Source organism: Malurus melanocephalus, unplaced genomic scaffold (genome assembly GCF_030028575.1).
Source record: "Malurus melanocephalus ecotype Western Australia unplaced genomic scaffold, MMel_1.1 scaffold_23, whole genome shotgun sequence".
Lineage (NCBI taxonomy): Eukaryota > Metazoa > Chordata > Aves > Passeriformes > Maluridae > Malurus > Malurus melanocephalus.
The window spans coordinates 2,550,174-2,568,981 of record NW_026623255.1 but is presented as its reverse complement, the minus strand read 5'-3'; the positions used below and the strand labels follow the sequence as shown (position 1 = coordinate 2,568,981).

The 18,808-nt window shown below is 37.7% G+C and overlaps 1 protein-coding gene across 1 annotated transcript in view; it reads left to right on the top strand.

Moving 5' to 3' along the window:
* The window catches only part of LAMA4 (laminin subunit alpha 4), a 96,748-nt gene extending 82,730 nt beyond the window's left edge, over positions 1-14,018 (top strand). Inside the window, exons 28-38 of the mRNA XM_057390201.1 lie at positions 318-451; positions 1,736-1,900; positions 2,600-2,753; positions 3,444-3,634; positions 5,232-5,421; positions 6,284-6,439; positions 7,272-7,431; positions 8,416-8,546; positions 9,904-9,997; positions 11,001-11,120; positions 12,568-14,018. Of these exons, the coding sequence (XP_057246184.1) occupies positions 318-451; positions 1,736-1,900; positions 2,600-2,753; positions 3,444-3,634; positions 5,232-5,421; positions 6,284-6,439; positions 7,272-7,431; positions 8,416-8,546; positions 9,904-9,997; positions 11,001-11,120; positions 12,568-12,713 (1,641 nt within the window). The 3' untranslated portion in view covers positions 12,714-14,018. The remainder of the gene's footprint in view (positions 1-317; positions 452-1,735; positions 1,901-2,599; positions 2,754-3,443; positions 3,635-5,231; positions 5,422-6,283; positions 6,440-7,271; positions 7,432-8,415; positions 8,547-9,903; positions 9,998-11,000; positions 11,121-12,567) is intronic.
* The last annotated feature ends 4,790 nt before the right edge of the window (positions 14,019-18,808 follow it).

The window sequence follows — 18,808 nt, the reverse complement described above, 5'->3', positions numbered from 1 at the left end:
CAGCTCCTCAGTACAGTACCAGGGTACCAGAAACACAGATAAAATGTAAACATCATATTTTTGTGCTACATGGAAGGAGCTTATATGACAGATACATGAGAAATAATCAGCAGCAGAATTCAGGCTTTAAAAATGGCAAGACTATAAATTCTAATGATATCATCTCTTGTTTTGCTTCTCAGAGTATATCTTTTTGCAAATAAGGCACAAATGTGGAAAACAGCCAGAAGGAAAATAAATACAGGAGGAAAATGCACAGAACTGTTAATTTCACAGTGTAATACTTGCTTATGAAGATGTTTTTGTCTGTATTTCAGTCAGATGTATTATCCATCTCTATGGAGAGAGGTGCTGTTGTTTTAAATGCAAGTGGAACCAAAATTCAGTCACCAGATCGAAATTACAATGATGGAAAAACCCATTTCATCATTACTTCTGTCACCCCAGAAAGGTAAAGCTGTCCAGCATCTTTTATTCCCTACCTTTACAACATAAATATTTCTTGTAAAGCACATTATCATTTAACACTCACTTTCAAAGTGACACTTGAGTGGGGCTTTTTTAAGTGACTGATTTTTAAATGTCACTGAAAACTGGTCAGCTTGGCCTGAGCAAAAGATTATGGGAATTTTTTAATAAAACAAAAAATAATAGTTTTTCTGAAAGCTTAGTCTTTTTTTTTGTCCTCAGGTAAGAAAACAGTTTAATAACATTTAAGTCTAGCATGAGATTCATTTTTCAGCAAGATTGATTCTTCTAATTTGTTAAAACAATTCCCAGCTGACCCTAAAGTAATTGAGGCATCTTCATATAAAGCATTCATTTGGGATATACACGGTGGAACATGTTAAAAATATTTTTAGCACTGGCAGCTACTAATATGTAGTATTACATATTACAAATGTAATACTAAATACAGCAGTAGGGAATAAACCTTTCTCTGTGCTCCTTGAAAAACTTGAAAGCTTTATTGGTTTATTGGTATGTTTTACTATTGTTTCCTATGTTTAATTTTTTTTTTCGAAGATCACATAATCAAAGCAAATTCTTAAAGAGAATCTTGGCTATGAGATACAAGTAGGTCACTCCTACTTTCCTAATGGAAATGGTTTGTACCTATGATTTCAGACATCCAAGAATCATAGGTTGAAAAGCTGAAGGTGTGAAAAGGTGCCTTGAAATTACCTTKAGGATTGTCATGTTTTCCTGAGCTGACCAAACAAAATCAATGTCTGATGCTTTAGTATACTCAGTTTCTTATTAAAGCAATAGAATCCTTCCTGACTTCTGCAGCAATTAATGGGTTGCAAAATCAGATTAGGTAAAAAACACTGTATACGCTCAAACACCAATGCACTGAGATGAAAGAGAAGGAAAAATGGATWGGGGCATAAACAAGAAAGATTAGCATGTGTGTGGATCTTATTTTACCCAAATGGTGTCTCCATCCCTTCATCAGTAATCCTCTAGTTTATGTTTCTTCACTGTACAGTTTYGGACTTCACAATTAACTGCAAGGTAATATTAAACCTCTGTACACAACTTAGCCAATGGTTTCTTGCACTGCTACTTGTTGCTCAGCTGAAAGCCAAAAGTTCCTCTCATGCCATTGAGCATTGCCATTCAGTGATGTATGCCCTGAGTGGAAAATTTGGGGTGCATGTAATGTGCTGTATAATCACTGGCACTGACATGTCCAAAGCTAGCCTGGAAAATGGATGCTTTGCCTTTGTAGGTATGAGCTGATTGTCGATGACAAGAAACAGAGCAAGAAGAACCCAGCAAAGGACAGAGCAGGGAAAAGCCCAGACAGCATCAACAAGTTTTATTTTGGTGGCTCTCCCCTCAGAACGCAGCAAGCCAACTTCACTGGCTGCATAAGCAACGCCTACTTCACTAGGTGAGTAACATCCTCCCAAACACATTAACAGGCAATCACTGCCCCTGCCTGACAGCTTGAATAGTAGCTCACGAGAAGTGACTTATTGTCACAATAAAAATTCCTGCCTCATTTTGTGAGGCTAGACRGTATGTGTAAATAAGATTCTTACCTTATTTGCCGTGGAATCTGTTGGCACAGATCTGCTAGGTTAAGATATTGTTAAGGTGGGAAGAACTTGATGAAACAAGCTTTCAGCACTGCACCTGCTAATGCTGTTGGTGCAATGAATAATTTGCATAGCTGCAATTTACATTTATATTATGTCGTTTTCAGCTCTGCCTTTGAAACAAAATCATGTTAGGCATCTTACAGAAGCTGGGGAAGTTAGGAGTTTGATCATAGGAAAATGGTCAGAATGTGTTGATCTTTATTGCTTTATTAAATGTTCTCACATAGATTTTAAAGTTGGACTTGATGCTGCAGATTGATACTTTCTTTTTATGCCAGCATGTATACAACAAGCACAGGTAGTACAGGCTCTCCACATTACCCATACATTGATTGATCAATYTGTACTTTTTTCGATGATCCAAAAATGAAAAATGGCCAATTCAAACATAATTTAAACTATAAGTGTACAATTCTGAGATTTTTATGAAGACAGTTCCAACACTTGGATAAAAAAGCTGCCCTTGTCATCTCCTCTCTGAAACACAGGTCGGATCAAGAGGTTGAAGTGGAAGATTTCCAGAAGTACTCTGAGAAAGTTCAGGCATCTTTGTATGGATGCCCTGTTGAATCTCCTCCAGTTGCTCTTCTCCAAAAGAAAGGAAAAAATTCATCCAAAGCCAAAGGAAACCGTAATAAAAAGGTCTGCTACAAATTGGTCTAGTACTACTCTAGTTTTCCGTAATTCTCCAAATTCTGGATCTCAAATGCTTAAAGACAATGTCACATMTATGAAGGATCCTGTTCCTTTATATATTCCATCACTGCAAATGATCCCCCTGACATGATCTCTGGCCTACATTTCGTCATTGTCTTTTAGKAGAACTCTAAAATCAAATACATTASTTTTTWAAAAAAGTAATTCAGAAACRAGCCTTTTTTATTTCTTCAGTATTCTAAAGGCAATAAGCTTGCTTCTGTTCTCAGCTGCTTTTGCGTGGTTCTCTCTACTGGGTGCAATTAGCACATATTAATRCAAATGGGGAAAAAACCTTCCTGCAGCATGAAGACTTTTTAGTCCAGGCATATCYCCTTATGCCTATAGTATAGCTGATATCAACAAAAGCAGAGAGGAAAAGATTTAATTAGGAAAAAAAATAGAAAAAAAAATTAAAGGAAAAAAAAGAATTAGCTACACAAATGTTTTGTTTATCCCTTGTTCTGTCCTAAACCAACATTTATAGTAGATCTGTTCAAGGAAAATTTGACTTTGAAACAGTACTGGTATTTATGTAAGAGAATAATATRTTACTAGTTCATATATAAATTATACTGGTTTTATTATGCCCAATCTTAGTTAAAAATTCTGGTTAATAGTTCTTTTTCTATGAAGGTGGGAAGAGATAAAGACAAGATTTCCCAAACTTCATCTGGCCTCAAAAAACTCTATCAAGTGAACTTGCAAAGAGACCCTCAGTGCCATTTGCCCATGAATCCCAAGGCAACYGAACATGCCTATCAGTTTGGAGGAACAGCAAACAGCCGGCAAGAATTTGATCACATACCAAAGGATTTCAGTCAAAGGTAAAGTGACTTTAGAAATAAAAATTAAAYATACTCGGGAGGAGATAGATGTATGTCAAACTTTTTTAGAAGTGGTGTATTTCTGCTGCTACCAAGGCTTTTTCTTTTATACCTTAGGCCAAAATTTGTACAGAGCATGTTTGTAGGTTATATTAAAAGGTGCTTGAGTCGAGTAAAAGCAATACATAGAATGTGTTTCCAKTTACATCACTCTTGTGGAGTCTTCATCTGCACTGCATATTAACAACATGTGTCTCCTTGCCCATTTACATGAAGCTTTTGAGGATGTTAGTTCTGTACAAGCAATGCACAGTCTCTTTACACTTCACCAGAAGAAAGGGCATTAGAGCAGGGCTGGAAAAGAACACAAAAGTTCCCCAAGAAAGGAAGCAGTAGCATGCTGAGCGGACCTTGTCAGTAGTTTAATGATTACGAATCTTCACAGTGCAGTAGGACATAAAGCTATGAGAACCTTGTCCAATTCAAGCTATGAGAACCTTGTCCAATTCAAGCCATAATGGAAATGAAAGTAATAATGAGTAAAGATACTGTCAACATTTAATTTTCCTTCTCCTACAGAATATGTCATTCAATATTCAAAATCCAACAAGGATTTTGGTTTAATGTTTTCCATTAAAGGCTATAAATTCAACAACACAGCACKTCCTGGAAGCATACCAGACCACTAATTCAAAAAAGAAGAGTGTTCTTTCCTGATTTCAATAAAAAGATCATTATGTTCATTTTAATTCAAGCGTTTTACTTAGGGCAATCCTGATTAGAATTAGGTACCCATTAGAAGGAAAACCCAAACTCTAGTATCTTCACCCCACCTTCATCCCTACATCCCTACAAYACATATTTATTTTCCAACTGTAAATAAAGCTTCATTATGGTAATGTTAATTTAAAAAAAAAACCAGTTACTTATATAATTTTAAAACAACTGATCTTGGCAAGGGACTGAGTGTCTGTGGAATGTGCACACACATGCAATCAGGAATGTATGTCCTTGAGACAATATGRAGAATGGAAGCTAGGTTAGTCACCTGACATAAGAAGAAATTAGTTCTGGCACTGTCCTACACCAGTACAACATTGTCATGTTTTAGATTCTAAGTAATAATAGCAATCACTCAAGAAATTTTCTGTGACAATGTCAAACCAATAATGGTGTAACTTCCCATGTTGTCTTGGATTKCACAAAGAACTACAAAGGAAGGGGAACTTTAAACTATGTCTGGAATAACATCAAAYATCAGGCCTCCATGCCATCACTCTTAAAAGTTCCCCCAACATTGCTGTTTAACATGAAAGGAAATGTAGTGTATATAGTGTCCGATTTTGGTGGTCTGCATTGCATTTATTCATTCCAGAGATTTTAATTTTTGAAAACAAGTTCTTTGCCAGGCAGATTCTTCTCCAACTTTGACTTCTGCTGAAAAAGCCATCACAGAATATTTCTCAGAAACACCACTTCCATAAAGCAGATGAATATTTTTTTGGATGAATGGAAAATCCCAGTCTTCCTCTGCCTGATGTTTGATTTAAATCAAATGTATCTGCTTTAATGTTAATATTGTGTTTTTATGTGCCAGAGCTCAGTTCTCTATCAGTCTGAAAACTCACTCATCTCATGGAATGATTTTCTATGTGTCGGATCAAAAAGAGATCAACTTCATGGCCCTTTTCGTTGCTCATGGCCGACTCATTTTTATGTTTAATGCTGGTCATCAGAAGATAAGGATTAAGAGCCAAGAGAAATACAATGATGGTCTGTGGCACAATGTAAGTAAAAAAAAAAATAAGCAATCATTATGATGGCACATGCTATTAAGGCTGCAGTATAGACACTGCTCATGTGAGGGAGCTCAGGGAGTTTTGATTCATGTATTCATAAACAAATCTATATATTGAGAAACTTAATGTCAATATTTTTAAATCTTCTATGCAGCATTTTATCAAGTCACTAACTAAGGATGGTACAGTGAGTCAGTTATAAAAATTCAGCAATTCCCAACACTAACAGCTGAACAGAAATTAAGGAAACAAGCAGGACAGTAAGGCAATTAAGAATTAAGTGAGCTAGGAAAGGACAGACTAGAATAATTTTGTTCAGCAAATGTCTTTGAAGTGCCTAAGAAAGGAGTATAGCTCTCTTAGGCTACCTCAGTAATCTATGAAAATAAAAAGACAATTTAGGAGTCAAAGTGAATTTCCCTCTGTAGGTATCTCTCTCTCCTCATTAACTACAAAGGAAGTCTACACTTACTAAACTACTGACTTGGGTGTTTAAAGCAGGTTGGATGAATCCATACCATAAAACTAGTGAAGACTGAAAATGCTGACAGTGATAGTTAGCAATGAATCATGTATGCAGATATAAGAACTGTAGATCTCAGTACACCTTATGACACCTTGATTACTTCTGTCTTGTACACTAAAACATAAGAAAGGCAGCAGTTTTACTATCCAGCCTTCACATGAATATGAAAAAAGAGATTCATCCAGCAAAGAATACTGGCAGTTAACGAAACAGGCTTATATAGTATAATACACTTTTCTTCTCAAATATCTCATCTTCCACTGCCCAGCAGCGATCCCTTAACAGATGAAAGTAAGCTTCCACATTTTTTTCTTCCCTTCCCAGGTGATATTTATTAAAGGCARAAATACTGGTCGCTTGATCATTGATGGTCTCCGAGTACTAGAAGAATCTTTTGATGGGAATGGTAATACTTGGCAAGTCACTGAACCCCTCTATATTGGAGGTGTAGCTCCTGGAAAAGCTGTAAAAAACATCCAGGTAAAGCAGACCTCTATGTTCAGACCCCATACCTCTRTGTAAAGTYAATACAAAAGCTGACTGTAGGAATGAGATCGAAGCTTACWAAGATCTGGACCCTCATCCTGYTGAGGAGCAGACAACTCAGTTCACRTATGSAGCAGAGCTCTCACAGGYCTGGGTTGGTGGTAGCTGGGTTAGGCTCCCATAGCCTTGCAGCAGCAGCCAGSAAAACAATGGTCCAYGAGGAACAGAGAAATCCTAGTGACATCCAAAATTAGATGAGACAAGTAATGTTAGGCAAGATCAATTTCACCCTGAGGTCTGAGATCTAGAATGAGTTTTGGAGAGATTTTAATGTTGTCTTAGTATCTCTGTTTAAAGACAGTACCAAGAGGTCAGGATTCTGTTATAMAGATTGGTATTGAAGCATATGGAAAGGAGTGTTAAAACAAAATTTAATGTAACAAAGTCTCTTTCAAGGTAATCTTTAGTGTTATGTGACTAACAAGACTGATAAACTACTCTAAAAAAGTAGATCCCTGTCTTGCCTTCCTTGAGGCTATGAGGTTATATATATAGCACTGCCTTATCCTAGCTTGGTTTCTCACAGTTCAATAAGGACTGTTTGAGAAACAGCACAAGCTGGAATTACCTTGAAGTCATCAAAAGGACATGAGAGGCTGTAAGAATCATTTTTCCTGCTTCTCTTCTCTGGAAATTGTTTCTAAGTTCAAAACTCATGTGCCAATAACAGCCTTACAGCTTATAAACAAGTAAAAATAAGGACAGAAGAATTTATTTCCTTCCACAAGCAGTTTATTTACTAATCAAGTGGTTTTTTACCCCTCAGATTAACTCTGTCTACAGCTTTAGTGGCTGTCTCAGCAACTTACAGCTCAATGGAAGATCACTTACCTCAGCTTCACAGACATTCAGTGTAACACCTTGCTTTGAAGGCCCATCAGAAACAGGAACATACTTTTCATCAGAAGGAGGATATGTCGTCCTTGGTAATATACTCTTAAACAAATGCATCCCAAAATAGGACTGTAGTATTCACTGTGCTTTAGAACAGCATTTTTTACTGAAAAAAGGGTAGGGTAATTTCTGAGGCTGTGAGCTGCAAGGATTGTCAGAAACAGATCACTATTGTGGAAAGCAGATGATATTGACAGGTCACAATGTCACCGTGAAACTTAACAAGTTGTTACATAAACATTTCTGTATGTACGTGTTTCAAATAACACGAATAATTTATCAAGGGAACAAACCATAATATGCTAAAATTTATCATAGAATTCAACGTGGCCAAGACCAAGTACACCATCAAATGGTCATCCCTTATTTTTTATTTAATAAAACAACATGCAATTAAAAATTCCTGCAGAAAGGCTTTCTTGATATAGAACAGCATGACAGAACACATCTTTTCTGTCATGGTGTATTCCAGGAAGAGTTTTATGAGGGTGTTTTGGTTACATAGGCTCTGATTTGAACAAGAAAGAAAACTGCACAACCTTATTCACTAGCAGCACCAAGAAGAATCAGCCAAGTGTTTCTAGTTTGCTCCCTGGCCTGTCACCAGATTAAAACAGGGAGTTTCTCCTACTAAATCATCAAAGCTCAAATGAGCTCCCACTCCCTCAATAATGACTGCTGAGTGTCTGGGAAATTGCACAATAAGAAACAGCCAAAAAAAGACAAATCATTTACTTTCTGCTGTCCATTTCATTGCTAACAAATATTTTTTAAACAAAATACATTTTTTAAATTATGAGTAAAGTAAACAATCCTTTATTAGTACTCCAAGAAAACACATTCAAAACAAAAGTTGAAATGGGTCTTTGACAGCACACCATGCTATCTCATGTTTCAAGATTTTTAAGGACAAGTAAAATCCACCCAGTGTTTAATGTTCTATTTTAACTTTGAACAAATGTCCAATTTCATCACTAACTCAGTAAAAAAGGAATATTATTCTTTTTACATCACAGATGAATCCTTCAGTCTAGGTCTGAAATTTGAAGTTGTTTTTGAAATACGTCCGCGAAGTAGCTCAGGAATCCTACTGCATGGCCACAGCGTGAATGGAGAGTACCTGAACATGCACATGAGAAATGGACAGGTACAATGAAGGTCACATCTCCTCCACTGCCTTGGCTGGTTTCTCTTCCGTCTACTTGTGTTTTGCTGTACAAATAAGATCAGTAACTTTAATTCATTTTTTAAATGTATGCATATCTATCAGTACAGCTTGTCTGGGTGATTTATTAAGGAGTCACTTTCTCTCTTGATTCTTGATTTGCTTTAATCTATACATTTTGTCCAAGGGTGCATAAAAAAGAACATGAGGATAATTTCAATTGTGCTTGCTGGCGCCCTTCTGGAAAAAAAAAGATTTAATATTTCCTGGTTACAACTATATCAAAACAGAGGCCATCTAGAATTAAATACAAGTTTTTTTTCCTTCCAGGAGACTATTTACAAGGGCATGTAGTGACAGGACAAGGAGGAATGAYTTCAAACTGAAACAGAGTCGATTTAGATTAGATATTAACAGGAAATTCTTAAGTGTGAGAGTGGTGAGGCACTGGAAAACAAAAGCTGGTGATGCCCCATCTCATTAAATGTTGAAGGCCAGGCTGGTTGTGGCTCTGAGCAACCACATCTCGTGAAAGGTGTTCCTGTCCATGGCAGTGGGGTTGGAACGATGTGATGTTTAAGGACCCTTCCAACCCAAACCATTCTATGATTCTGCGATTTTCAGTCAACATGTGTCAGCATAATCAAGGACAACTTCAACATTTTAAAAGCCTGAATGGTTGGACTCAGAGTTTGGAGTTCTCTGGCAATCTTTACCAGGAATTTCATACCCCACAACAGGGGCACAACACCTTTTTGCTGGTGCTRGAACATTGCCATGCAGAAAGATATTAATCCACTAAATAAAGCAAATGTAAAATTCAGAATGAGGTTCACTTTGTAGCTCTGCCAGAGATTTWTTGGTAGGTTTGAACAAGCAACTTAAAAGTCATTCTTAAATTTTGCTATATATTCCTTCTTCAAATCCTTTCTGCTTGTTTATACTTGGGTTTTTCATTACTGTTTTCCTTAATAGGTGGCTAGCAAGATGCCAAAAATGTCRTCTGATGCCTCTAAACATTAATTTACCACACAAGAAATTATAGAGTAGAAGTACTAGTGAATGAGTGGAATTAGCTCTTATTTTTTAATCTTTTTTTTAAAAAATTCTTCCTTGAGATAACTAGGAATGTCTCGGAATTCTTGAATCTGAACAATTAAAAAAAAAATAAAAAAACCAAAACCTCAAATTTGGATTTCAAAGGTACTTTACATGTTTTCCTTTCTCTTGGATACTTGACAGGTTTCAAGTGAGGAATACAACATGATTACAACAGAACATAAAAAGAAAAAAAAAAAAAGAGAGGATTTATAGTGATAATTACATTGTTTTCCCTTAGGTTACTGTGAAACTGAATAATGGAATCAGAGATTTTTCAACTTCAGTGACACTGAAACAGAGTCTCTGTGATGGCAGGTGGCACCGAATTGCAGGTAAGTAAAACATGATCACTCCTAAATAAGATAACAGACCCCATCTCTCCCTCCACAGATATCCATCTCCATGGGCTAGAGCACTAGGAATGCAACAGTGTTTTCACTTCCTTTTCACCTGTCAAGACTCAAGTTGTATGAAATACAGTCTTAGGTATCCCTCAGATATAGCACAGTAGAACTTCCTGAGAGCACAAGTTCCTACAAAGAAAGGAAGAACAAAGATGGAAGCTMCTTGTTCAAAGAACCAAAAGCAGCCCAGCTGAAATTCTGGCAACCCTTCCTAATGCATATGCCAGACTATATTCTTCCTTTCCCAATTAGAGGTTGAGTAAATCTATAGAATGCAGTAGGCACAAGTATATGCTGTCCTTAAAAGTCAAATAACAAGACAGATGTGGGGAACCTTTTGCTCACAATAGAGAGATGTCTACAGCTGGGATTTTGCCTCTGTGCCAGACAGTCATCATTCTTTCCTGSTTTTGAAAGTCAAAAATTACTTCTAAACTTCTGGTACTTTGAACACCCTCATCTTCCTGTCTAGATGCTGAATTAGGATGCCTTCCACTATCACAGCAGAAGAGATCTGAGTCTGCACCCTTTCCCACCAGCATTCTGGTTCCCTTCCAAAGGAAATCCAGGCACACAAGCCACGGAGAAGCCTCACTGCATTCTAATAAATTGCCAATTGGGAGTGATTGGGCAAACAGTTTTTCTAAGCCACATGCCATTGTCTGCTTATAACCTGGAGCCTAAACACTGCCACCAGTGATCCAAAAAAAAGCCCCACTCAATCAAAAAGCCCCACCCAAAAGCACCCTTGCTCCCACTGTATATATACCCATTGGCCCTGCTCCATGCCAGAATCCACCCACAGACTGTCACTGATGTCACCCAATCTACCAAACACCAAATCAACTGCTCACACCAAACAGATAACTCCTGTCTGTCATAGAAAACTCATGGGCTACTTCTTGTTGAACACTGTTCCTTCTCTTTTCAGTTATTAGAGATGCAAATGTGGTGCAGCTGGACGTAGACTCTGAAGTCAACCATGTGGTAGGGCCGCTAAATCCAAAGGCGATTGACCACAGGGAGCCAGTGTTTATTGGAGGTGTACCAGGTATGTTTTTTGGTAGTTTTGCGGTCTATTATTCTCAGATTTCAACCCTGTTTCCAGAGAAAGCATAAAGACTAAGTTTTCATCTCAAAAAAGAACAAAACACATGAACAATCTAGTAAAATCCAAAGGCTCAAGGGCTGATCAGAAACGTTCTGCCTCAAATTCTCTAAGAAAAAGATGTGCTGCTTCACTGAAATTAAAACATTCACTGCTGCTGGAGGGTCAGGTATGGGCTCAGTAGTGAAGCTGGCCAACTATAAACAAAAATTCTTTTTCTATAGTACCTTCCCATATGAGCTTACTGTTTTTTTAAGAAGTGATTTATTTATTAATGGGATAGGAAACTCGCTGCCATTGTAACTGGAGTCCCAAGCTTTAGTTGTAGTAGGCTTCTTTCTTCTTCTTCCAGTAATGTCATCTTTGAACTCAAGACMAAACATGGAGATTCTTTTTCTAACAAGGGGTTTCTATTAGACAGATTTCTGCCTCTGTGTATTTGTGACTCACAGACCATCTGTGTAGCATGGGCCAAGATTACTACATTTCCCTCCCTTATTCAACAGACAGAGCTACTCTGYTGGGGTTCATATACAAACTGTAATCAACACTACGTGATTCAATTTTTAAGTCAACCCCAGCACATTTCTCGTTGAAAACATGCAGCATTATTTCTCTGAGCCTGGCATGTCAATCATTAATGCCTCAAACTACAAAATTCATTATAATGCTTATCTTGGATTAGTGGCTTGAGTGCGTGGTGTTCACATCCATCCCACACTACCAGGAGGCAAAATGAGCCTAAAGGGAATAATAAAATMTATGTGCAGATGCCTGCTCTCTCTTTAAATCCAAACTGGAATTTTATTAGGGCAGAACTCTTCCCAGAGAGGTAATATAAAGGGGTAATTGCAAATGCCATTCTGCTTCATAATAGAGCCTTCTATTTCTACATTAATTATAGAATACTAAAGCAATGCCATACATTGGCTCTATAATGCTGTTATCAGCCCAGCACAGGAAACTCTTACACAGAACTTCACAGCAACAAACAAGATATAATACTAAATAATGCCATGYAGGAACAGTAAATTTGAGTGCAAACTAACAAATCAGACACAGATGACAATACATGTGATGTTAAATTACAAAAACAGACACTGGGACTCATCTACTCTGTACTTAAAATAATGTAGTTGTCAAAAAATGTAAAGTTGTGTCTATTGACAATGTAGTATCAAGAGTTTTACAGAAGTGTAGAGAACTAACCATACTTTAATGGCCTCTAGGACACTGGAAGTAGTCCAAATATTTTAGAAGAACCACAGAGGATTCAGACGAGCTGCACTTAGTAGCAAATTTTAAAAAAATTGCCACCAAACTGATTATTTTGCCCATCATGAGCTCTAAATTTTTAYTCATTTAATCTTTTTTAATCTCCTTCTTCCAGAGTCTCTGCTAACATCAAGCCTGACTACACGCAATTCCTTCATTGGCTGCATTCGTAACTTCATGATTGACGAAAAGCCAGTGAGTTTTAGTAAAGCAGCTTTGGTTAGTGGTGCTGTGAGCATTAATACCTGTCCAGCAGCCTGATAGTACACTGCATCGATGCTGAAAAGTTCCTCAGACCACAGAAAGAAAAACAGAACAAATGAAACCATGTTCAACAAGACAAGAAGAATGAAAAYATCACAGCTWCATCTACAGAAAGCAGGAAKGGGGGGTCATTTCTAATATTTACAYACAAACAAAAATCACTGAAGAATAAAGGGCTGCTGCTTCTGCACTTCTCTTACTATACCACAAGAGTGAGCTTTACCATTTCTTATAGTGTATGTGTGGCCAGTCTGTTACATGAAAATGTGGTATTATAAAAGAAATTAAAATTCTATTAAATATGTTACTTTCAAAATAGATCCTCTATATAATTTCATTCCGTATCTTAGTCACCTTTTGTTTCACAGAAAAAGATCTGCTAATACACAATAAAGAATAAAGCTAATAATAGATCTACATTGCAAATGCTGTTCAAAGGTTTTACTGTATATTTGTAATTTTCCATTCAACTCATTTATATACTCCTCAAATAAAATGGGGGAAGAGAATATACTAATTATGTAAGCTTACAAACAATGAAAAATTAAAAATTTTATTCCACTTCTAGACTTTATGGGTATGTTCTAACACAATATGAAGACAGGATATATATATTTTAAGACAGATGCTTTATACATATGCTTATTTACCTAAACAATGTATTTTTAGAGTAATGCTTGCCTTAGAGACAATTCCAAATTTTAAGTTTTTTCTCTGAATTTTTTAATGCATTTACATACAAACACAGTACTAAATTCACAATCTCATTGWGATCTCATTTGCACTAATGTTACATAAGTAAACATGCAGCATAGAAAGCAGAATCACAGTCACACTTTCAGGTGACTCCCTTATCATACAAAATCATCACTTCCCTGTGAGACTCCTGCAGTACTTCTGTTTGTAGGAGTGATCCTCAAACAAGGAACATGTTCCTCTGGAAGATATCTTGCTGCAGAGGAATTGGGAGTGAAAAGGGAAGATGTAAACAGAAGACAAAGGGCTGCAAATCTGAGCTATGTTATAACCACAGAAGGTAGGTGGAAGTTAATGGTAGGGTTTAGCTCACAGTAGGTTTGACTAACACATAGACACAAGCCACTTGCAAAACTTAATCCCTTCAGTGACTGACTACAAGGAATCAAAGCCCTTTAAYTTTCTTTTCYTTAAAGATTAAAGTACCSTCACAGAAAGTTKTATGGTTGCTGAGTAAATTATTGTTGGAACCAACTCAAAACATGACCATCTGCAAAGCAGAAAAGTATGAAATGCAAAAATAAAGAACAACCTAGAGACTAAAAATTAATAATAATTCATCTGGAAAACACACAAATGACAACTGGAATCCAAAGATTTTGAATGTATGGACAGGTGGAAGAACCACCACAGTAAGATACCTATGTTAGCACTAATCAGCAGCTTCCCTATTACTCTAAGTTGGGTGAGAAAAGGGTTTTGACACAGCRCAGAGGACTTGGCTTACTCTGGATAAAGAGCTGCAAGCTCTGGATACAYGGGCACAGGAACTCTCCAGCAGCTGGGACCCCATCATTGACTCTCCACCTGTCTCGAGAGTCCAGTGTTAGTTAGTAAGTGAACATAGTGTGGCTCCAGCAGCAACTGCCTCTCCTTTCAGCAATCTTTTCAGCTCTGCTCATGCTTTCAGCCACATTGCTGTCCAGCCTGCCTTCTCCTGAACATGTCCCCCATTCTGTTCCTGCAACTCTCAGGCAATATGCTCCCAGGACTTATTCCTTTTCCAACTCCTTACAGATGCCCCCTACTTCCAGAAGTAATATATAGACCCTTCTTTTCATCACTCCATAGCCTGCTGTCTATACTTGTGAAGCAAGCAGTAAAAGTACCCCTCTTCAGACTCTCTGAACCAGGCATGGATCCCTAAATCCTAAATCATCACTCCATAGCCTGCTGTTCATACTTGGGAAGCAAGCAGTAAAAGAACTCCTCTTCAGACTCTCTGAACCAGGCATGGATCCCTACATCGAGTTCCCTTCAAATGCCACCTTTGTCTCAGGCACCAAAACCAGTACGCTTGCTCAGCTTTTTCCTGCTCCCAGCTACTACCCAGACCTGGAACAGAAAATTTAGGGGTTTTGCTTYGGGAATCTTTTTATTATTGGTGCTGAGGGCAAAAGTCCTCTGATGAGTGAGCTAGGTTCCCCATAGTTACAGAGGTCATGGATGGTGTCAGGGCAGTGCAGCTGGGAGCAGTGGTAAAAGAKGAAGTCCCTCTTCCCAGTGCCAGTGAGTCATAAAATTGGCTCAAAAAAGCTCATGACACCACAACCTGAGCTAWGCTTCCTCAGGCCCTGGTCTCCTGGACCCTATTGCTGGAGAGAAAACAACAACAGATTCTCTGTTTAGATAGGTTACTGAAATTCCTTTCGAGTTGCCTGCAGCTGCTCAGCAGAGATAGCCAGGAACAGCAGATCCTTGTGTCCCCTTAAGAGCACCAGAGTTTAGTGAATGCTGGTATTAAGTGCAGCATTTTATGCTAACTGGTACATACACACTGTTTTCCCATCTTATACCTACTTCAAAGCCTATTTTTTCATATCCACATCAAAATCTGTGAATAAACAGTATTTCTCTTYRCCATATTTKCTGCAATGTGATTTGGTTTCRTTCTGTCAATTTACTTTTAAGAATKACTTWTCTGATTAATCAGTCCTTTGCATACTTTATGTATGGAAAATACACTAAAACAGTATGAGAATAAAAACCACATTAAAATTCATAAGCTGCTACTATTCARTTTACTTCTCTTTACTATACCACCAGCTAATCAAACACTCTAGTGTCCCTCCATTTTCCCTTCTAGGCTTCAGAGGTGTAGGTTTTGCCCCTGCAGAACAGGGTTTCCAAAGAAAAGCACAATAAACCAGAGGATACTTGCAGACTCAGGAGAGAGCAGAAAATAATGCAAATTTCCCTGCCCCAAACATCCACATAGACCTTAAAATTACCATTTCATATGCACCAAAGAAAGTCTGTATGTGATGCATTATATTGCACATACCTCTGCACTCATTTCAARGCTGCTGGTGTTTAAGAGAAGGCAACTGTCTAAGTAGAAATCTTCCCAGAATYCAATCTGCCTTCTGTATCTATCTTAAAAATTACAGTTTCAAAGTACAAAACCCTTCATCTACAAAGATTTGGGAAAAACTTTCAACTTCTGAGCTACATTGTCAGATTGTCCATTTCCATTTTTAACATGAATATAATTATCTAAATTCTGCAGAAAGCCTACAAAAAATGAGCGATAACCCCAAGGAGATTATAACTTTTCTCTGCCACATTCAACGTTTTAATAAGTGTTGTTATAGCCATTTTCTAAATCAGGGCTGCATCTATACTTTTATTATATCCCAAAATATTCTGAAATTGGACATTTGCATGACTATATAAGAAMGAAACCAATTTCAAGATGAAATGCTCAGCAAACTGCTTCAAATTAGAAAATTTAAATGGGATCTCAGCCCCTCTATCTCTTGTATCTCAAGATGTGTAGAGAACTCCCTTCTCCTCAAGAATTCAGAATATGGACAATAGCCTGACCAGGAAAAGGAAAGATTAAGTGTTACAAGCCTGACAGTAATTTCCCAAAATCCAACAATTTTAAATTAAAAATAAAAAAATCAAACACACAAACAAGCAGGAAAAAAAATACCAACCAACAAACCTTCATATGTGAACTAAGACCTGATATAAATCAAAGGATAACATTAGTTCAAATTCCAGTGTATTCTCCCTACAGCAGCATGTGGCCTAAATAGCCAAATGACTGTTATTAAAAAGATGCTGAAAGCATAGCACACATATTTAACTTGTGATGTACATTTGGTTCATGTTACAGTGTGGGATTTAAGGGTTATTCACAGATTCACTGTGGTTCATGGYCTCTCAATAACACAGTAAGTTATTTATACAATTATTCAATTTGTGTTCCAAAGCTGCAGAACACCGTTCMTGTATAACACATCAACAGAATGTTACTGAGAAATTAAGGGTAAAAAACACACATTAGCATAAGTCTGTTGATTAAATGATTAACATAGACAAAAGYGTCTCCAAGGGGACTTGTGTAGATTCATGCATTTTACACTATGTAGATGAAGTGGAGCTTCATCTATAAAAAAACAAAAAGTCAAGTATGTGATTATTCCTTTCAGAGTTGAGCTGACTTGGTTTCGTTAAACCCCTGAGCATACCCCATCAAGCCAAACTGGCTACTATGCATCAACTTCCTGCCCTTGGACCTCCTTTGGCAGGTAAAAAATAATGCCACACGGACATGGATCTCAGTTGCATCTCCAGTTCAGTGTTTCCGAGTTCAGTCAGAATAATCCCTTTACTTTTGCCATCACAGACCACTTAATGAACACTGGAAGCCAAAGCACAGAGTGTCTTGCTGCAACCTCATGYTCAATAGAGTAAACCCCCCTAAGCTGAATCTTGATGGGACATAGAATACAAAAACTACAACTTAAAGAACAAGTAGAAAGTGCAGCTAATTACACAAGAAGAAAGCAAGATACAGTAATACTAAGAGATTCTGTAGAMTTTAAATTAAGCTTTAGAATGCTTRTAAGCAACGTTGTACTGCTTTTAACCTAAGTAAGGCCAAAAGGCATGCAAAAAGAAGACTTTAAGGACATGACAGCAGGCAAGAAGTATAGAAAYAGTTTGACATCTAATASCTAGGACAGAGTGCAGCCTACAAGYCTGGACCACTTCAGAAAACCACAGGGAACCAAATTAAGTTATAGGTTACATCTAGTCTGTCCAGAGAGAAATTACCACCTACTTTCCTGATTAATATTAATATAGTTTTACTCTGGTGATTAGTTTATAGAAAGTAAATGTTTGAGGCAGTATTAATCTATTCATGCTAAAMATGCCTATAACACTAAAACCATTGGTCCTTTTCACACATTTCATACATGACACTTGAGTACACTTAGGCCACTCAGTACTTTTTCTTAAGAACAATATGAATTTTAATCAATTTTTACAAAATTAGTCTGTGTACCTATTGCCTGCATACAATGCATTATTATATTGTATTATACAATATTTTATTTGCTGAAATACATACATAATCTTTCCAGGAAAGTCTTTTTAAATAGTCATTTGCTCTGCGGACCTACAATTAATCTTTACAGGATACTAGGTCACATCTAGGAGCAAATATAGGATTAAAAAATTAATTTAGCAAAATTTTGTTTGCACACTAGCATTAGAAATAATATATTTGGGAAAAGAGTATTCTGTTGGATGGTTTTAGCCATAAAACCTAACGGACTGGGTTGCATGGAAGTGCYTTTTTCCTCCCACAGGAAGCAGAAATGCCATCTGTGTCACAGACAGCTTTCTGCAAGCTTTRCATGTCCCACATTCTTTACTGGTGTAGTCCGGGACTTGGCAATGCTGGATTAACAGTTGGACTTGATGGTCCTAAAGGTCTTTTCCAACCCAAACGATTCCATGATTTTGCAGTTGAGCTGCGCTGCAGACCAGTCTCGCCATGCTCTTCATTTTTTCACTGTGGACCATTATATGCACAAGAAATATGAAACTGAGCTTAATGTGCAAGCCTGGTGGGAGGCTACATTACCAAATGYAGTTTCCAAATGGCTGTTTCATCATTTAATTTTTAATTTGTATTTTCACATCGTTTCGCACATCTCGCACCATCTCCCTTGTATTATGTACTTGGGGAAAATAAAGCGCTTCTTTATCACACCATTTTTATCCATAAAGGATAATGGACTGCAGTGTATGGAAATACTTCTGTTSTCCCGCACAGACACTTTATTTTAGGTCTTTGTCAAGCCTCCTGTATCTGGGGCTCCGCCGAGGCCCTGCAGCCCCTGCCAGGTTCCCCTCAAGACTCACCAAGTGCGTGAGACCCTCACCGCTCCCCCGCGCTGCCTTACACCCCCTCCCCCCCATTCTCCCTAATGGCACGTTCCACGGGCGGCGGGCAGGCGGCACCGCCCGCAGCGGAGGCACCGCTTGGGACGTTCCACCGCAGGAACTCAGGGGGCGCGGCTTCCGGGCGCCGA